Source organism: Somniosus microcephalus, chromosome 1, assembly GCF_052327205.1.
Source record: "Somniosus microcephalus isolate GS21.2 chromosome 1, FLI_Smic_1.0, whole genome shotgun sequence".
NCBI classification, from domain to species: domain Eukaryota; kingdom Metazoa; phylum Chordata; class Chondrichthyes; order Squaliformes; family Somniosidae; genus Somniosus; species Somniosus microcephalus.
In genome coordinates this window covers 313,608,822-313,631,272 of record NC_140987.1, presented here as the reverse complement: position 1 = coordinate 313,631,272, position 22,451 = coordinate 313,608,822, and the positions used below count along the sequence as shown (strand labels likewise).

Here is a 22,451-nt window from a genome sequence, read left to right as displayed (position 1 = left end):
ATGCGCCATACTCAAAGATATACTGGCCCCTCCAGAGGAGTGAGCATAGGAGAGCAAATCAGGAGGAACAAAATACTGAATTGCAAACTTGTATTTCTTCACAAAGAGAGGGATCAATTTGATTTTCCTTCTGTTGATTCAGCAGTTCTTTTACTTTTTCACTCCACCCCCACCCAATCCCTGGCTAGAAGCGGCCCAGGATGAATTAGTGCAAGTTTCTGTCCCCTGTTGTCGTGAGGCAGAACCAAACTTTCACTCAGCGTCCATCCAGAATGGCTCCAGGTCATGGATTAGGAATTCGCCAGAAAAATAATTATGTACCTAAACTTATATAGGACCTGAACCTGAAAACTACCATTCATGACACAGTTTGTGCAACTATGCTTAATTATTACTGCTGAAATAATAAATTCAGATAAAACACTAGAGGCATAAATGTAGTCAAAATGAATACCAAAGTTACCTGTATTTCTCCAGGTACAGGTATGAGTGTTGCTTTCCCACCATACAGATATAGGCAGGGTATATTCAGTGCATTGATTGATTTTCTCTGATAGAATACATAACAGGTTAAAAGGGACATTGGGCTGTTTGGAACACAAAAGTACAAAATATTGACTTACACTTGTTTCTCCAATGGGGTGTTTGGGTCAACTCTCTCTCCTATAATCCCACAGAACTCCGGACCTCCATGTTTGAACAGACCTGGGGGCCTCAGCTGCCTGCGTCTGTCACACAAGGGAGAGGACTGTTTCTTCTCAATGCCATTGAGCTGGGCTACAAGGAGACAATAAGATACAAAAACCATACTTAAAAAAGTGTTCTCCTTCTCTCTTAGTCATTTCCATAAGATAAACAATTTTAGGAACAGGAAAATGTTATTGGGTCCGACCAGCCGTTCTCTTTTTGTTAGATCTAATTAAATGATTTACCCAGTCTTTTTGATATTGTATGTATTAAAGAAGATTGTCCAATGATTACAGAAGTAGCAGCTTAAAATTAAAAATGCCATCATCACAAAAGAACTGAATGATAAAGAGCCAGCAATGCTGAATCAAACTTCAAAACTCCAATCACTGAAACGTGAAATGATGATGGAAATTGCCCGTATAAACTTGCCATGCTGTAATTATACCCACTCGTCAGTGGTGGTGCTGCAGTGCTTCATTTCGGCAGCTCCTGACGACTCAGACTGTACTGTGGAGGAACTCCAGTGTTCCAACCAACCCTGCTGTTCTGCTTTCCTAACTGCCGTAAGTTTTTATTTACTTAACGATAAATATGATGAAATCAAAGTGCTTTACAAAGACAGAATGTGTAACTTTAATATGGGAACTGAATATGTACATATTTTATGTCTATCCACATCTTAAAGATCTTGGGGGCAAAATTGGGTCGCGCTCCCTGAAAAAGTTAGCGCCCACGCAGCCGAAATTCACTGGAAGCGCCCCAAGAGGGAGGCGGGTGCTACTGGAAGCGCTCCCCCTCCCTCTTGGGGCACTGCGAGTGGATATTGCGGCGCTATGTGCAGCAGCGCCACGCTCGGCGGCACGTCGCGCCGCGGTACTGCAGGCCTTCCTCCCCTTATTAAAGGGGAGGGGCCTAGTGCAGAGCGACCCGGGGCCCAGCTGGGCCACCAGGGATCGGAGTGCCGGCAAAAGAGCCCGGCACTCAAGAGAAGTACCGGGCTCACAAAGCGTGGCCGGCACCCCATGGGGGGGCTGCACAGGAGGCCGAGGACAGCAACGGGGGCAGGTGCTGGCAGGCGGCCAGCATCAAAAATGTCCGCCCGGCACATCACCTTTAATTTGCGCTGCCCCGGCCACAGGTGGGCTCCCTTGACCCTGTCGGATAGAGCGTCCGGTGGTAAGTCAGGGGGCACTACCGAAGATCGCGGCCGGGGCGCTACACATTCACACATCTACTCACACACAAACACACACCAACACACGCCTACACATCTACTCACACACAAACACACACCTACACATACACACAAACACACACCTACACACACACACAAACACACACCTACACATACACACAAACACACACCTACACACACAAACACAGATACAAACACATCAACACACACACACACACCTACACACACACCTACAAACAAACACACACACCCACACCTACACACATACACAAACACACCTACACACACACAAACACACCTACACACACACCTACAAACACACACACCTACACAAACACACCTACACACACACACACACACACCTACACACATACACACCTACACACACACACCTACACACACACACACACACACCTACACACATACACACCTACACACACACACACACCTACACACACAAACACAGATACAAACACACACCCCTACACAAACACACACCTACATACACAAACACACCCACACACAAACACACACCTACACACACACCTACACACATACACAAACACACCTACACACACACACCTACACACAAAAACACACATCTACTCACACACAAACACACGCCAACACTCACCTACACATAAACACACACCTACACATACACAAACACACCCCCCACACACAAATACACACCCACACATCTACTCACACACAAACACACACCTACACACACACACCTACACACACAAACACACACACCAACACACACACAAACAAACACACACCTACACACACAAACACACACACACCTATACACACCTACAAACCTACACACACACATACACAAAAACACACCTACTCACACAAACACAGATCTACACTCACACAAACACACACCTACACCCACACAAACACACACCTACACACACAGACACCTACACTGACACTAACACACACACATACAAACACACACCTACACACTAACACACACACAGCTACACACACACACACCCAAACACACACCTACACACACAAACACACCCCTAGACACACAAAAACACACAACTACAAACACACACACCTAGACACACACAAACACACACCTAGACACACACAAACACACACCTACACTCACAACAACCAGACACCTACACACACACAAACACACACCTACACTCACAACAACCAGACACCTACACACACAAACGCACATCTACAGTCACACAAACATACACAGTCACACAAACACACCTACACACACAAACACACACACACAAACACACAAAAACACCTACAGTCACAGAAACACACATCTACACACACCTACACACACACACAAAAACACCTACACTCACAGAAACACACATCTACACACACACCTACACACACAAACACACACACAGACACACACCTACACACACAAACAAACACATACTCACACAAACACACACCTACACACACACAAACACAAACCTACACGCAAACACACACCTACACTCACACAAACACTCACCTACACACACTCAAGCACACACCTACACACACACAAACACACACCTACACTGACACAAACACACACCTACACTGACACAAACACACAACTATACACACACAAACACACACCTACACTGACACTAACACAACAGACACACAAACACACACCTATACACACACAAACACCTACACACACAAACACCTGCACACCGCTACACACATACAGCTACACACACACACAAACACACACCTAGACACACACCCACCTAGACACACACACACCTACACTCACACAAACACACACTGACACACACACAAACACACACCTACATCACACACACCTACACTCACACACTCACCTACACACACAAACACACACCTACACTCACTCACACACAAACACAAAACAAACAGAAACACACACTTACACACAAACACACACCTACACACACACAAACACACACCTACACACACACGCAAACAAACAGCTACATTCACACAAACACCCACCTACACACAAACACACACCTACACTCACACAAACACATACCTACGTTCACAAATGCACACCTACATGCACACAAGCACACACCTGCACTCACACAAACACACACAAACCTACACTCACACAAACGCACACAGCTACACTCACACATACACACACACAAACACACACACCTACACTCACACAAACACACACCTACACTCACACAAACACACACCACACGGAGAGGCGGCGGACCTGCGAGGGAGCACCAGAGGTGGTGGCGGTATTTAAGGAGCAGCCCCGAGGCGGCGAGCAGCGAGGCCCAGAGCCCCGAGAGAGCGGAGAGGTGGCGGACCTGCGAGGGAGCATCAGAGGCGGCGGCGGTATTTAAGTAGCAGCCCCGAGGCGGTGAGCAGCGAGGCCCAGAGCCCCGAGAAAGCGGAGAAACGGCGGACCTGCGAGGGAGCACCAGAGACAGCGGCGGTATTTAAGGAGCTTACCAATCCAGGTTCTAGGAGAGGGAAGCAAAAAGTAATCAAAGTGTGACGTCACCAAGAAGCAGGTAAGTGATTGGTTGGTGAGTATTTTCTTTCTAAATTTTTCTAAACTTAAATTTTGTGGTTTCTAATTTCTCTGTTGTGTAGCGGGGACTACTATTAAGCAAGGGCTTTTGAGTATAGCATTTAATTGAAGTGAAATTGGTGGGAATGGTGCAAGGGGGAGGGATTCAAATTCCTTGGACATTGGAACCGGTTCTGGGAGAGGTGGGACCAGTACAAACGGGACGGTTTGCACCTGGGCAGGGCCGGGACCGATGTCCTAGGGGGAGTGTTTGCAAGTGCTGTTGGGGGGGGGTTTAAACTAAAGTGGCAGGGGGTTGGGAACCTGAGCAGGGAGACAGAGGAAAGGGAAACAAGGAAAAAAGCAAAACACAGGAAGGAGAAAAACAAAATTAGAAGGCAAAGAACTCAACGGTTTAAATCAAACATGGTCACAGTAAATAATAATTCATATAGGTCTGAGAGCGTTAAAAAAACAAGCCTGAAGGCTTTGTGTCTTAATGCAAGGAGCATTCGGAACAAGGTGGATGAATTAGCTGCGCAAATAGAGGTAAACGAATATGATTTGATTGGGATTACAGAAACATGGCTCCAAGGTGGCCAAGGCTGGGAACTCAACATCCAGGGGTATTCAATATTTAGGAAGGATAGGCAAAAAATAAAGGGAGGTGGGGTAGCATTGCTGGTTAAAGAGGGGATTAACACAATTGAAAGGAAGGATATTAACTCTGATGATGCGGAATCTGTATGGGTAGAACTGAGAAATATCAAGGGGCAGAAAACGTTAGTGGGAGTGGTATATAGACCTCCAAACAGTAATACGGGGGTTGGGGATGGCATTAAAAGGGAAATTAGAAAAGCATGCAGTAAGGGCACAGCAGTCATCATGGGTGACTTTAATTTACATATAGATTGCGCTAACCAAATTAGCAAAAATACTGTGGAGGAGGAATTCCTAGAATGTTTACAGGATGGTTTTCTGGAACAATATGTCGAGGAACCAACCAGAGATCAGGCCATCTTAGACTGGGTATTATGTAATGAGAAAGGATTAATTAGCAATCTTGTTGTACGAGACCCCTTGGGTCAGAGCGATCATAATATGATAGAATTCTTCATTAGGATGGAGAGTGAAGTAGTTGACTCGGAGACTAGGGTCCTGAATTTAAATAAAGGAAACTACGATGGTATGAGGCGCGAATTGGGTAGGATTGATTGGGGAATGTCACTCAAAGGGTTGACGGTGGGTAGGCAATGGCAAACATTCAAAGACAGCATGGATGAACTACAGAAGTTGTTCATCCCAGTTTGGGATAAGAATAAAACAAAAAGGGTGACTCAACCGTGGCTAACAAGGGAAATTAGGGATAGCATAAGATCCAAGGAGAGGGCATATAAATTGGCCAGAAAAAGCGGTAACCCTGAGGATTGGGAGCAGTTTAGGATTCAACAAAGGAGGACAAAGGGATTAATTAAGAAGGGGAAAATAGAATATGAAAGTAAGCTTGCAGGGAACATAAAAACTGACTGTAAGAGCTTTTATAGATATGTGAAGAGAAAAAGATGAGTGAAATCAAGTGTAGGTCCCTTGCAGTCAGAAGCAGGGGAAATTATAATGGGGAACAAAGAAATGGCAGACCAATTAAATGCATATTTTGGTTCTGTCTTCACAAAGGAGGACACAAATAACCTCCCAGAGATGTTGGAGAACATAGGGTCTGATGAGAGGGAGGAACTGAAAGAAATCAGTATTTGTAGGGAAATGGTGTTAGGGAAATTGACGGGATTGAAGGCTGATAAATCCCCACGGCCTGATAATCTACATTCTAGGGTACTTAAGGAGGTGGCCCTAGAAATAGTAGATGCATTGCTGATCATCTTCCAAAATTCGCTGGAATCTGGAACTGTACCCATGGATTGGAGGGTAGCTAATGTTAACCCACTATTCAAAAAGGGTGGTAGAGAGAAAGCGGGGAATTACAGACCGGTAAGCCTGACATCGGTAGTGGGGAAAATGCTAGAGTCCATTATAAAGGATGTAATAGCTGAGCACTTGGAAAACAGTACAAAAGGTAAATTGTGCGTGACTAATCTACTGGAATTTTTTGAGGATGTAACTGGGAAAATAGATAAGGGAGAACCAGTGGATGTGGTGTATTTGGGCTTTCAAAAGGCTTTCAATAAGGTCCCGCATAAGAGATTAATGTGTAAAGTTAAGGCACATGGGATTGGGGGCAAGGTATTGACTTGGATAGAGAGCTGGTTGGCGGACAGAAAGCAGAGAGTAGGAATTAACGGGTCTTTTTCTGAGTGGCAGGCAGTGACTAGTGGGGTACCGCAGGGATCGGTCCTTGGACCCCAGCTATGATCTAGATAAGGGAACTAGATATAATATCTCCAAGTTTGCAGACGACACAAAGCTGGGTGGGTGTGTGTGCTGCGAGGAGGATACCGAGAAACTCCAGGATGATTTGGACAGGTTGGGTGATTGGGCAGAAGCGTGGCAGATGCAATATAACGTGGATAAGTGCGAGGTTATCCACTTTGGTGTCAAAAACAGAAAGGCAGACCATTATCTGAATGGCAATAGATTGGGAGAAGGGGAAGTGCAACGAGACCTGGGTGTCCTTGTGCACCAGTCGCTGAAGGTAAGCATGCAGGTGCAGCAGGCGGTGAAGAAGGCAAATGGGTTTGAGTACAGGAGCAAGGATGTCCTGCTGCAGTTGTACAGGGCCTTGGTGAGACCACACCTTGAGTACTGTGTGCAGTTTTGGTCGCCTTATCTGAGGAAGGATGTTCTTGCCATGGAAGGAGTTCAGCGAAGATTCACAAGGCTGATCCCTGGGATGGCAGGAATGATGTATCAGGAGAGATTGGGTCAATTGGGCTTATACTCGCTGGAGTTTAGAAGAATGAGAGGGGATCTCATCGAAACTTATAAAATTCTGACAGGTCTGGACAAATTAGATGCAGGTAGAATGTTCCCGATGGTCGGAGAGTCCAGAGCCAGGGGTCATAGTCTAAGGATAAGGGGTAAGCCATTTAGGACAGAGATGAGGAAGAATTTCTTCACCCAGAGAGTGGTGAACCTGTGGAATTCTCTACCACAGAAGGCGGTTGAGGCCAAGTCTTTAAATATATTCAAGAAGGAGTTAGATATATATCTTAGAGCTAAAGCTATCAAGGGATATGGGGAGAAGGCAGGTACGGGGTACGGAGTTTGGATGATCAGCCATGATCTCATCGAATGGCGGAGCAGGCTCGAGGGGTCGAATGGCCTACTCCTGCTCCTATCTTCTATGTACACACATCTACAGTCACACAAAAACACACCTATATACACACAAACACACACCTACACACACCTACAGTCACACAAACACACACCTACGCACACACAACCAAACATGTACACTCACAGAATCACACACAAACACACAGCTACACACAAACACCTACACTCACAGAACCACCCAACTACACACACAAACACACACCTACACACACAAACACACACACAAACAAAAACACACCTACTCACACAAACACACACTTACACCCACACAAACACACACCTACACACACACCTACACAGACACTAACACACACCTACAGATGCACAAACACACATAAACACACATATGTACACACACCTGCACATACACAAACACACACCTACACACACACCTACACACACACAGACACACACCTACACACACACAGACACACACCTACACACACACACACAGCTACACACACACACACAGCTACACACACCTGCACACACACCTACACACACCCCTAGGCACACAAAAATACACACACACACAAACACACAACTACAAACACAAACACACACCTAGACACACAAACACACGCCTAGACACACACAAACATACACCTACACTCACACAAACACACACCTACATTCACAACAACTAGACACCTACACACACACAAACACACATCTAGTCACACAAACACACACATACACTCACACAGACACACACCTAAACACAAACACACACACAAACACACAAAAACACCTACACTCACAGAAACACACATCTACATACACACACACCTACACACACACACACCAACACACACACATGCACAAACACACACATCTACATACACACACACCTACACACACACACACCAACACACACACATGCACAAACACACAAACACATACACTCACACAAACACACACCTACACACACAAACCTACACACAGACAAACACACACCTACACTCACACAAACACTCACCTACACACTCACAAACACACACACAAACACACACCTACACACACAAACACACCTACACTCATAAACACACACCTACACTCACATAAACACAAACCTACAAACACTCACCTACACACACTCAAACACACAAAAACACATCTACACACACACAAACACACACCTACACTGACACTAACACACAACTACAGACACACAAACACACACACACCTACAATCACACAAACACACACCTATACACACACACCTACACACACAAACACACACACACACACCTACACACATACAGCTACACACACACACACACCTAGTCACACACACACCTACACTCACACAAACACACACCTTCATCACAGAACCCACACCTACACTCACACAAACACTCACCTACACACACAAACACACACCTACACTCACTCACACACAAACACACAAGTAGACACACACAAACACAAAACTACACACAGAAACACACACCTACACACAAACACACACCTACACACACGCAAACAGCTACATTCACACAAACACCCACCTACGCACACACAAATATACACCTACACTCACACAAACACATACCTACATTCACAAATGCACACCTACATGCACATAAGTACACACCTGCACGCACACAAACACACACCTAAACACACACAAACCTACACTCACACAAACACACACAGCTACACTCACACAAACACTCAAGTACACACACACACACACCTACACTCACACAAACACACACCTACACTCACACAAACACACACACCTACACTCACAAACACACATCCACACACACACAAACACACGCCTACACACACACAAACACCTACACTCCCAAAAACACACAAACACACACCTACACAGACACACACCTACACACACACAAACCAAACACACACCTACACACACACAAACACACATCTACACTCAAACACACAGCTACACACACAAACACACACCTACACACACACAGACAAACACCTACACTCACAAAACACACAGAGCTACACTCACAGAAACACCCAAGTACACACACAAACACACACACTCACACATACATATACACCTACTGTGATGAAATAACTCTGTGTTCTGGCATTTGTATTGTCTGTTGTTGTTGTACTTGTTAATGTCTGGAATGTTCTTCAGGTGTAGCCACTAATGCTCCTCCCTAGCCCCTCTGGATCCTCCGGATTGGTGTGAGTCTTACTTATAAGAGCTGGGTCTTACTCATAAGGGCTGGGTCGGTGATGAATGATGGTTGCCCTGTGTTAACTTGATGCCATGTTCTTACTTAATAAAAGCCTTTAGTTTTAAGCTTTAACCTCTTGGATTCAGGCTGTTATTTGGCACATCAATTTTATTAAGTTACAACTTTTGGAAGATGGATCGATTTTTGAAACCAGAGCATCTGGATATCGATCCCCATTTGGCAGACACGTCGAAGAAATTTACGCATTGGCTTCGATGTTTTGAACACTTCATCGCATCGTTCGATCCGACGGTTAACAAGTTGGGTCTTCTAACCAACTTGGTAAGTCATCAAACTTACTCTATAATTGAAGATATTACTACATATGAAGAGGCCCTCGCAGCCCTTAAGGCCCAGTACCTTAAGTCGGTTAATGAAGTATACGCCAGGTATCTTTTGTCTACTCGCAGGCAATTACCCGAGGAATCCCTGGACGATTTCCTGCAGGACCTTAAGGCTTTGGCTAAGGATTGCAACTACAAGGCTGTCTCTGCCATATTGTATCAGGAAGAAGCCATCTGCGATTCTTTCATATCTGGCCTCCGATCTAATTATATTCACAGAATCACAGAAACCCCACAGTGCAGATAGAGGCCATTTCGGCCCATCGAGCCTGCACCGACACATATCCCACCCGATCCCCGTAACCCCTACACCAACACATATCTCACCCTATCCCTGTAACCCCACGTATTTAATCCCCCTAACACTAAGGGTCAATTTATCATAGCCAATCAACCTAACCCGCACATCTTTGGACTGTGGGAGGAAACCGGAGCACCCAGAGGAAACCCACGCAAACACGGGGAGAATGTGCAAACTCCACACAGACAGTCGCCCGAGGCCGGATTCGAACCCGGGTCTCTGGCGCTGTGAGGGACAGAGGCTCCTCGAGAATGACTCATTAGTTTTAAAAATGGTCGTCGCTACTGCTCGATCGTTAGATGTAGACCAGAAGAATTTAGAAGTGTATGCATCAGCCCATGCGTCTTTTTCAGCCTTGTGTGTTCAGAGTATGGAGGCATCCATAACACCAATGGAGCCTCCACTTAATCCTATTGTTGCAGCTGTACCCCATGGGTCTAAGTGTTATTTTTGTGGCCAATCTAAACACCCCAGGCAAAGATGCCCAGCCAGAGAGGCTACCTGTTTTAAATGTAAGAAACGGGGACATTTTAGTAAAGTGTGTGAGGGTAATCCTGTACCCGATGTCTTTTCTGCTGCCGCCTGTCGTTTTACTCTAGCCTCGGTTACGGTTGACCAGACCATACCGTGTTCCTTGTCGAAATCTATGATGGACATCAAGATTAATGGTCGTCCTACTGTGTGTTTGATAGACTGTGACAGTACTGAAAGTTTTATACACCCCAACCTTGTTAACTCCTGTTCATTGAAGGTGTATCCTACTCGAAGTGAAATCGTGATGGCGTCCAAGTCTCTTACTTCGGAGGTAATTGGATATTGTAAAGTCACATTGACCGTTAAGGATACGGAGTATAAGGACTTTAAACTCCTCATATTACCTCAGTTGTGTGTGAACTTAATTTTAGGCTTGGACTTCCAGTGTCAGCATGAGAGCGTCACTCTTAAGTATGGTGGATCCCAGCCTCCGCTCACAGTCTGCGGCCTTTCTACTTTAAAAGTAAGTCCGCCTTCTTTGTTCGTGAACCTGGCTCCTAATTGTAGACCTATAGCGACTAAGAGTCGACGGTATAGTTCAGAAGATAAAAAATTTATAAAAGAGGAAGTGGAAAGGCTTCAACGGGAGGGAATCATCGAACACAGTAATAGCCCGTGGCGTGCCCAGGTGGTGGTGGTTAAAACTAATGAAAAGAAAAGACTTGTGGTCGATTATAGCCAGACTATAAACTTGTATACCCAATTAGACGCCTATCCTTTGCCTCGTATTTCTGAGATGGTGAACCAGATAGCTCAGTACCGCGTGTTCTCCACCATTGATTTAAAGTCTGCCTACCATCAACTCCCCATCAAAATAGAAGACCGACCGTATACGGCCTTCGAAGCTAATGGGCGCCTGTACCAATTCCTTCGGGTGCCCTTTGGAGTGACGAATGGGGTATCCGTCTTCCAACGGGAGATGGATCGTATGGTGGATGAATACGCGTTGGAAGCAACATTCCCGTACCTGGACAATGTTACCATCTGTGGGCGTGACCAATGGGAGCATGATCAAAATCTCGCGAAGTTCCTAGAGACTGCAAAGGGGTTAAACCTGACCTACAATGAAAACAAGTGTACCTTCAATACTACACGTTTGTGTATTCTTGGTTGCATTGTGGAGAATGGGGTAATCGGGCCAGATCCTGAAAGATTACGCCCGCTTAAGGAATTACCTTTACCTCACACTGTAAAAGCTTTAAGAAGGTGTCTGGGATTCTTCTCGTACTATGCCCAGTGGGTGGCTAGCTACTCAGATAAAGTCCGACCTCTTATTAAGTCGACGTCTTCTCCGCTATCGGCGGAAGCTCAGGAGGCTTTCTTTAATATCAAACGGGACATTGAGAAGGCAGTGGTATGTGCCGTGGATGAGAAGAACCCTTTTCAAGTGGAAAGTGATGCATTTGATTTTGCGTTGGCAGCAACTCTTAATCAAGCTGGTAGACCAGTAGCTTTCTTCTCTCGTACATTGCAAGGACCAGAAGTTCGACATTCTTCAGTGGAAAAGGAGGCACAGGCAATTATCGAAGCAGTCAGGTATTGGAGACATTATCTCGCTGGCCAACGTTTTACGCTCATTACTGACCAGCGATCTGTGGCCTTTATGTTCAATACTAAGCAGAGAGGCAAGATCAAAAATGATAAGATTTTAAGATGGTGAATAGAACTGTCAACATATGACTATCATATTCAGTACAGGCCTGGAGTGTTCAATGAGCCATTGGATGCTTTGTCACGAGGAGTATGTGCTAGTCTAGGTATAGATAAGCTTCAAAGTCTCCACAACACACTCTGCCACCCTGGGGTTACCAGAATGAACCACTTCATTAAGTCCCACAATCTACCCATCTCTATTGAGGAGGTCCGGACAATGACCAGAACCTGTCGTGTTTGTGCTGAATGCAAACCCCGCTTCTATAAGCCGTCCGAGCCAGCTCATCTTATTAAAGCAACTCGACCATTTGAGCGTTTGAGTCTCGATTTTAAAGGTCCCCTTCCATCGAGCGACCGTAATGTCTATTTTCTTATTATAGACGAGTACTCTCGGTTCCCTTTTGTTATCCCCTGTCCGGATGTGACTAGTGCTGTTGTAATTAAATGCCTCTGCCAACTGTTTTCCTTGTTTGGCATGCCTAACTATATACATAGTAATAGGGGTTCTTCCTTTATGAGCGAAGAATTGCGACAGTTTTTGCTATCGAAAGGGATTGCAACGAGAACTACCAGCTATAACCCTCATGGTAATGGGCAGGTCGAGAAAGAAAATGCGACAGTGTGGAAGGCTATCGTACTGTCTCTGAAGTCACGAGGCCTGCCGACCTCTCGCTGGCAGGATGTCCTGCCAGACGTGCTGCATTCCATGAGGTCTCTTTTGTGTACAGCGACGAATGCCACCCCTCATGAAAGGATGTTCAGTTTTCCAAGAAAAGCTACTAATGGAGTATTGTTACCCACATGGTTGACGACTACGGGCCCTGTGATGTTGCGCAGACATGCGAGAGGCCACAAGACTGATCCACTGGTGGAGGAAGTACAACTCCTTCATGCTAATCCCCAGTATGGGTATATTCAATATTCGGATGGGCGAGAGGATACGGTCTCTATTAAAGATCTTGCACCTGCTGGAGCTCGAAAAGAGTTTGACTCTGAGAGTAGAGTTTTCAATCGTGGTATTGGACCTTCAGAGACACAAACCCTCAGTGTGGAAAACACTGATGATTCTGGGAATTCGAATGAACCGGAGTTAGTACTCTGGGAGGAACCTCAGCAAGAGTTAAGTCGTTCCCAGAGGACTATCAGACCTCCTGACAGACTGAATCTATAGCAGGGGGTGAATGTGATGAAATAATGTGTTCTGGCATTTGTATTGTCTGTTGTTGTACTTGTTAATGTCTGGAATGTTCTACAGGTGTAACCACTAATGCTCCTCCCTCGCCCCACCCCTCTGGATCCTCCGGATTGGTGAGAGTCTTAATTATAAGAGCTGGGTCTTACTCATAAGGGCTGGGTTGGTGATGAATGATGGTTGCCCTGTGTTAACTTGATGCCATGTTCTTACTTAATAAAAGCCTTTAGTTTTAAGCTATAACCTCTTGGATTCAGGCCATTATTTGGCACATCACCTACACACACACAAACACACACCTACACACAAAACACACATCTACAGTCAAAAACACACCTACACTCACACAAACACACACCTACTCTCACACACACCTACACTCACACACACACACCTACACTCACACAAACACACATCTACACATACACACAAACACACGCCTACACTCACACAAACACACACCTAGTCACACAAACACACACTACAGTCACACAAACACGTACACTCTCAGAAACACATACACTCACAGAAACACACAGAAACACACATCTACACACACAAACAAAAACACACCTACACTCACAAAAACACACATCTACACTCACACAAACACACACCTACACACACAAAAACACACACCTACACACACAAAAACACACACCTACACACACACACAAACACCTACACTCACAAAAAACACAAACACACACCTACACAGACAAACACACACCTACACACACACAAACCAAACGCACACCTACACAAACACACACACATCTACACTCACACACACAGCTACACACACACAAACACACACCGACACACACACACACCTACACACAGACAAACACACACCTACACGCAAACACCTACACTCACACAAACACAAACCTACACTCACACAAACACACACCTACACACACACACACATCTACAGTCACACAAACACTCACCTACACACACACACACCTACACACAAACACCCACACAGATTCACACAAACACACACCTACATTCACACAAAGACACAACTACACACACACAAACACATACCTACACTCACACAAATGCACGCCTACACACACACAAACACACATCTACAGTCACACAAACAGTCAAACACACACATACTCACACACACACACATACACACACAAACACACACCTACACACACACTAACACAAACACACAACTACACACACACACAAACGCACACCTATGCTCATACAAACACACAGCTACAAAAACACACCTACACACAAACACACACCTACACAAACGCACACCTACCCACACACAAACACATACCTACACACACACAAACGCACAACTAAACAAGCACAAACACACACCTATACATAAAGAAACACACACCTTCACACACACAAACACACACCTACACACACACAAACACCTACACTCACAAAAACACACAAACACACACCTGCACAGAGAAACACACACACAAAAACACACCTACACTCACACAAACACAAACCTACACTCACACAAACACACACCTACACACAGACAAACACACACCTACACTCACAATAACACACACCTACACTCACACAAACACACACCTACACACACACAAAAACCTACTCACAGAAACACACACCTACATTCACACAAACGCACATCTACACACAAACACACACATACAAACACCTACCCTCACAAAAACACAGAAACTCACACCTACACACAGACAAACACACACCTACACACACACAAACCAAACGCACACCTACACTCACACAAACACACATCTACAGTCACACAAACACACACATAGCCACACACGCACATACACTCACACACACACCTACACACACAAACACACACCTACACACACAAACACCTACACTCACAAAAACACATCTACACACACCTTACACACACACAAACTCACAACTACACACACGCACAAACACACACTTACGCCCACACAAACACACACACAAACAAAACCTACAAACACACAACTACACACAAGCACACACCTACACCTACACACACAAACTCACACCTACACAAACGCTGCTTGCTCCATTAACAAGGAAACTTTACTCTTTTGATCTTTATTCCATTCCTGAATTGACACAAATCTTGAAAGGAATACAGGAAAGGAATAAAGATCAAAAGAGTAAAGTTTCCTTGTTAATGGAGCAAGCAGCTTCTCCAGCCCCGACCGCCCAGACTACTATTTACTACCAGGGTCAAAACAGGGGACGAGGTAGAGGGTATAACAGAGGCAGATTTAGAGAAAATAGTAGAGGAGGGACTGGCAGAGGCCAGTGGAACGGAAGAGGCACAAACTCTCCGTGTTTTAACTGTGGTCAGATCGGACACTGGAAGTCCAATTGCCCGTTCCCCAAACAGCAAAATCAAGGCTGGGGAGGTGCCCCAGTAAATACAAATACCCAAGCCCAGGTTCACACTCGTCCACAAGCAGGCTTTACAACAGGGGATCCTTGGGGAGGTCAGATTATGGAAGGACAATTCGGACCCCCAGGGCAAAATTATTCAGCATGACACGGAGAAACGGCCCCGAACAATACCCACACTCTCCAATTACCACTAGTATCGCTAAATTCTAGAGATGAGCCATATCTATCCATAAATATGCAAGGCAAGAAAGTCCCTTTTTTCGTCGACACAGGAGCCACAACCTCACTATTGACAAAACAATACGCTACAGGAATTCCATGCACTGACAAGGATGTTACCTGCATAGGACTTTCTGGTGTCTCACAGACTCTGACATGGTCACAACCGTTACAAATAGCAGCAGATAATTTTTCTGGCCAACATGCTTTTTTGTTATCAGACGACGCCCCCATGAACCTTTTAGGGAGAGATTTGCTGTGCAAAATGCAGGCAACAATAATTTGTTCAGAAAAAGGACTGCAGATACACGTTCCGACCGATAGATGTACTATGTGCCTTTTACAAGAATGCTCCCCTCCCATTGTCTACCAGTGGGCAAATGAAAACCAAGAAATAAGCCATAAACTAATGATAATTGTAGGAGCACTACACCGTGCCTCAAGAACAGTCTCAGAGTACCAGAAGGATTTGAAATTAGACAGCTGGCACATGAATCTGCATTGCACTGCCTTTTATGAAGGCACGGGAAAAGACACGACTATAAAAAACAGTTACTCAATTGGATCCCGTTGCATGCGGCCTGCCTGGATGCCTGCCAATTCTAGCTGCTGCCTATTACGCTGTACAACAGGCTCAAGGCATCACGCTTAATCACCGAACCGTTTTGTTTGTACCACATTCAGTGGAAGTACTGTTATCAAAATACGCCACTCAGCATCTAACATCAGCCCGCAGCAGCAAATATGAGGTTGAGTTATTATCCAACTCTAATCTCCTAATTCAAAGATGTTCGGCCTTGAATCCAGCCACGCTGCTACCAACAGAAGAAGACGGAACTCCACATTGCTGCGAAATGATCACCCAATTGGTGACTAAGCCCCGAACAGATTTATCAGAAACTCCTATCTCCAATAGTGACTTAGCGTACTACGTAGACGGGTCAGCCCCTAGGGATGACAAGGGATCACCTAGGGCTGGATATGCCATATCAGATGATCACTCGATTGTGGAGGCACTCTCACTACCTCAATCCTTTTCAGCGCAACAAGCAGAACTCTTCGCTCTTACCAGAGCTTATATATTGGCTACTGATCAAACTGTTAACATTTATGCCGACTCCAGGTATGCTTTTGGAGTTGCTCACGATTACGGACAGATCTGGAAATTAAGGGTGTTTCTAACTTCCTCAGGATCAACTATTAAGAATGCTGAGCAAATCAATAATCTTTTAAAGGCTCTAGTGTGCCCCACTAAGATTTCAGTTATTAAATGTCAGGCTCATACAGGCAGTCAGGATCAGATATCCTTGGGTAACGAGCGATCAGATAGAGCTGCTAAATCAGCCGCTCTGTCAGATACAGGGCCACAGGTCTCAGCCTTTGTTTTGCGTCAACAAAAATCAGATAATGACCCACCTTCTATTAATGATGTTTTAGCCTTTCAGTCACAGGCTAACCCGGACAAAGTGTTAGCTTGGGCAAGGGATCCTTGCTTTAAAATGCCTGAAGGGGTATGGGTTCACCATGACGGCCGCATGGTGGCTCCAAAGTCTTTACTTCCATGGATTGCCCGATGCGTTCATGTTTTCACGCATGCGGACAAAGGGGGGATGGCAGACTATATTAATCAAACATGGTATGCACAGGTATTTCGGCAATTGCAAAATAAATCAGTGAAAGGTGCACCACATGCCAGGAAATGAATCCAGGTAAAACAGAGAAAGTACAGCCTGCCTCCCACCCGAATCCATCAGGCCCTTTCGTACATTTACAAATGGATTTTATTGAATTACCTCCATGTTTAGGATTTAAGTATGTGTTAGTAATTATAGATATGTTTTCAAGATGGGTCGAAGCTTTCCCATGTAAAAAGAATGATGCTGTGACAGTAGCAAAGTGCTTGTTAAAAGAAATCATACCAAGGTTTGGAATACCTATGCAGCTTTCAAGCGACAGAGGATCGCACTTCACTGGAGCAATTATAAAAGAACTATGTAAAGCTTTGCAGATTAACCAGCATTTTCACTGCAGTTATCATCCACAATCCGCAGGACTGGTGGAAAGACATAATGGAGTGCTGAAGAATAAACTTTCTAAACTTTGCAATGAAACTGGACTTAAATGGGTCGAACTATTACCCTTAGCATTGATGATAGTGCGAGCAGCAACTAACAGGACAAATGGACTGTCTCCACATGAGGTTGTCATGGGACGACCCCTAAGACTGCCATTTTCTGCACCATTTACGGTGAAACAAATGGACATTCATAAAATGGGCTAGGCTATGCTAAACTATTGCATCGCATTAACTAAATGTATTTCCAGCTTTCACCAACAGGTAAAGGAAGCTCAAACGAGTCCAGCAGAGGGAAAGTGCCACGACTTGGAACCTGGAGATGACGTCTACGTGAAGGTTTTTAAAAGGAAGAACGGTCTGCAACCACGCTTCGAAGGACCATATCAAGTGCTCCTGACTACAAACACAGCCGTAAAAGTCAAGGAAAGATCTTCCTGGATTCACGCATCCCACTGCAAGAAGGCACCGAATAGAGACAATTGAATTTTGAAAGACTTTAACAATGAAGACGTTACTTATATTTTGTATACTAATCGGACTACTGAGTCTAATATGTCAAGGAGATGGGGAAAGATCCCGAAAGAAACGAGAATTACACGTGAATACTTTTTTGTACATGTCTTACGAATATGCTAGACGCAGTAAGTCAGTATGAAAACCCAAAGAACCAAGGCTGGGCTGACTGGATATTGGGAGGATGGCTGGGATCAGTAGGACAAATATTATTGCATGGACTGGTAGTAGTAATAGCCCTGATTGTATGCATTGCTCTGTTTGTCACAACAATTAAGTGTTGTTGCAATAGGTTAGGCAAGGCAGTCTTGCCTGCAATGAATATGATGATAGAGAGAGAAGTAAAGTCAGTAGAGGAAAAGAATGGTCCCCTAGATGAGGAACTGAGACGATTGAATAAAATACAATTATAAGGATTAGAAGACTTAGACAAAATATATACATATATATTCCACATGCTCTCCTCTTTCTGTAAAACAAATTTTTCCACTCAAATGGGAACTGCAGGCTAGGAAAAAGAGGACTCCTTTCAACAACAAGCCAGTGACGTCGACCTTGTATATCACTTGGTCCGCACTTTGGGGGCTTACATAGAAGCATTTGTGCTTAGGAGAACCCCACAGGTTAGGTATAAACTGTGTGGGCCATGAATTAGTCCTCCTCTATAAGCTGCTGTTCCCTATCCTTTTAGAAGGTGCGTAGTGGCACCCGAACTGCAGGCTAATATAAGCTGCAGGGAAATTAGAACACTGCAGGCTAATATAAGCTGCAGGGAAATTAGAACACTGCAGGCTAACATAAGCTGCAGAACTATACAAAGACATAAACCTGAAATCAAATCAAACATAATTAAACCCCTACAAGAACACGCGCCCAAACACTAAGAATAGACAGAGAAGAAAGACGATCTTAGACAAGGTCAACCATCAATACAGGTAAATCCCGAGGATGGTTCAAAACGGCAAAGAAGTCGGTATCCTTGGCTAAAATCTAAATTTGGTATGAGGACCGATAGGAAGAGGTTAATTTCAGTTATGTTGTCCTAGTAAGGACAAAAGGGAAGAATGTGGAAGTACAGTTTCTCACTTAGACACAAAATGGCTTCCTGGGCATAGAATAAAAACTCAAATGGCCGACAGCATGATTCACTAATCAGTTTCAAGGGGATGAGACAATTTAGGAATGCTACATACGTACTCCTTATCTGTGACAAGCTTAACAAGGAGCCTCGTTTACCAAACAAATAGCCAAGGACAGGATAAGGTGAACATCGGCCCACAGGCTCAGTTGGTACAGTGGGAGAACAGAAGGATCCCATAATAAAGGATTAATTAATCTTATCTCAAGATATTTCTGTTCGTTATTCTAACAAAGCCTGGAATACGTTGTTCCAATAATTCGCAAGGTCTGTGCCTTTGTAATCAGGTATGATTCAATACTCTGTCATGTGGCATAGAAAGCCTGTTTTGTTTCTGTACTGTATAAATATGTTACAAATTCTGTATTACTTCGAAGAGGTCTGATGTAGCCTTTGACTACACAACCCTTCCCTTGCAAGCAAATAAAGCCTGTCTTTGACGATACTTTGTGTTTAAGAGTCTTACTCGGGAGTCGAGACTTCAACACCACACACCAACACATACCTACACACAGACAAACACACACCTACACACACACAAACACACAGACACCTACACACACCTTAACACACACCTACACTCACACAAACTCAGAACTACACACAAGCACACACCTACGCTCACACAAACACACACACCTACACACACAAACTCACACCTAAATATCCACACACACAAACTCACACCTACACAAACGCACACCTACCCACACACCAACACATCTAAACACTCACAAACACACTCCTACACACACACACACCTTCACGCACACAAACACGCACCTACACACACACCTACACACAAACACACACACCTACACACCTACACTCACACAAACACACACCTACACACACACACAAACACACAAAGACACACCTACACACACATACACAAACACACACCTACACTCACGCAAACACGCCTACACACAAACACACACCTACACTCACGCAAACACGCCTACACACAAACACACACCTACACTCACACAAACACACACCTACACTCACACAAACACACACCTACACTCACACAAACACACAACTACACACACACACACAAACACACACCTATGCTCATACAAACACACACACAAACACACAGCTACAAAAACACACACACAAACACACACACCTACACTCACACAAACACACACCTATTCACACACAAACATACCTACACTCACACAAACACACACCTACACTCACACAAATACACACCTACACAGGCAAACACACACCTACACACAGACACACCTACACTCTCACAAACACACACCTACACTCACACAAACACACACAAATGCACACCTATTCACACACAAACACACCTACTCTCACACAAACACACACCTACACTCACACAAATACACACCTACACAGGCAAACACACACCTACACTCTCACAAACACACTCCCACAGACACCTACACACACACACCTACACACACAAACACCCACACTCAAAAACACACACCTACACTCACACGAACACACACCTACACTCACACAAACACAAACCGACACTCACACAAACACACACCGACACTCACACAAACACACACCTACACTCACACAAACACACACCTATACATGCACACACCTACACTCACACAAACACACACCTACAGACACACAGACACAAACACACACTTACACACACATGTACACACACACCTACACTCACACAAACACTCACCTGCACATGCACAAAACACACACACACAAACACACACCTACACTCACACAAACACTCACCTGCACATGCACAAAACACACACACACAAACACACACCTACACTCACACAAACACACACATAGACTCTCACACACACCTACACTCACACAAACACACACCTACACTCACACAAACACACTTACAGTCACACAAACACACACAAACACAAACACACACCTACACTCACACAAACACCCACCCACACAAACACACCCCTACGGTCACACAAACACACACCTATCCACACCTACACAAACACACACCCACACGCAAACACAGACCTACACTCACAGAAACACACACCTACACAAACACAGAAACACACACATACAGACACCTACACTCACAAACACACATCTACACTCACACAAACACACACCTACACTGACACAA

At 44.7% G+C, this 22,451-nt stretch overlaps 1 protein-coding gene across 1 annotated transcript in view; it reads right to left on the bottom strand.

Moving 5' to 3' along the window:
• The window catches only part of LOC147124860 (SH2 domain-containing adapter protein B-like), a 209,612-nt gene that overhangs the window by 68,563 nt on the left and 118,598 nt on the right, over positions 1–22,451 (bottom strand). Inside the window, exon 3 of the mRNA XM_085994066.1 lies at positions 624–777. Coding sequence (XP_085850192.1) covers positions 624–777 — 154 coding nt within the window. The remainder of the gene's footprint in view (positions 1–623; positions 778–22,451) is intronic.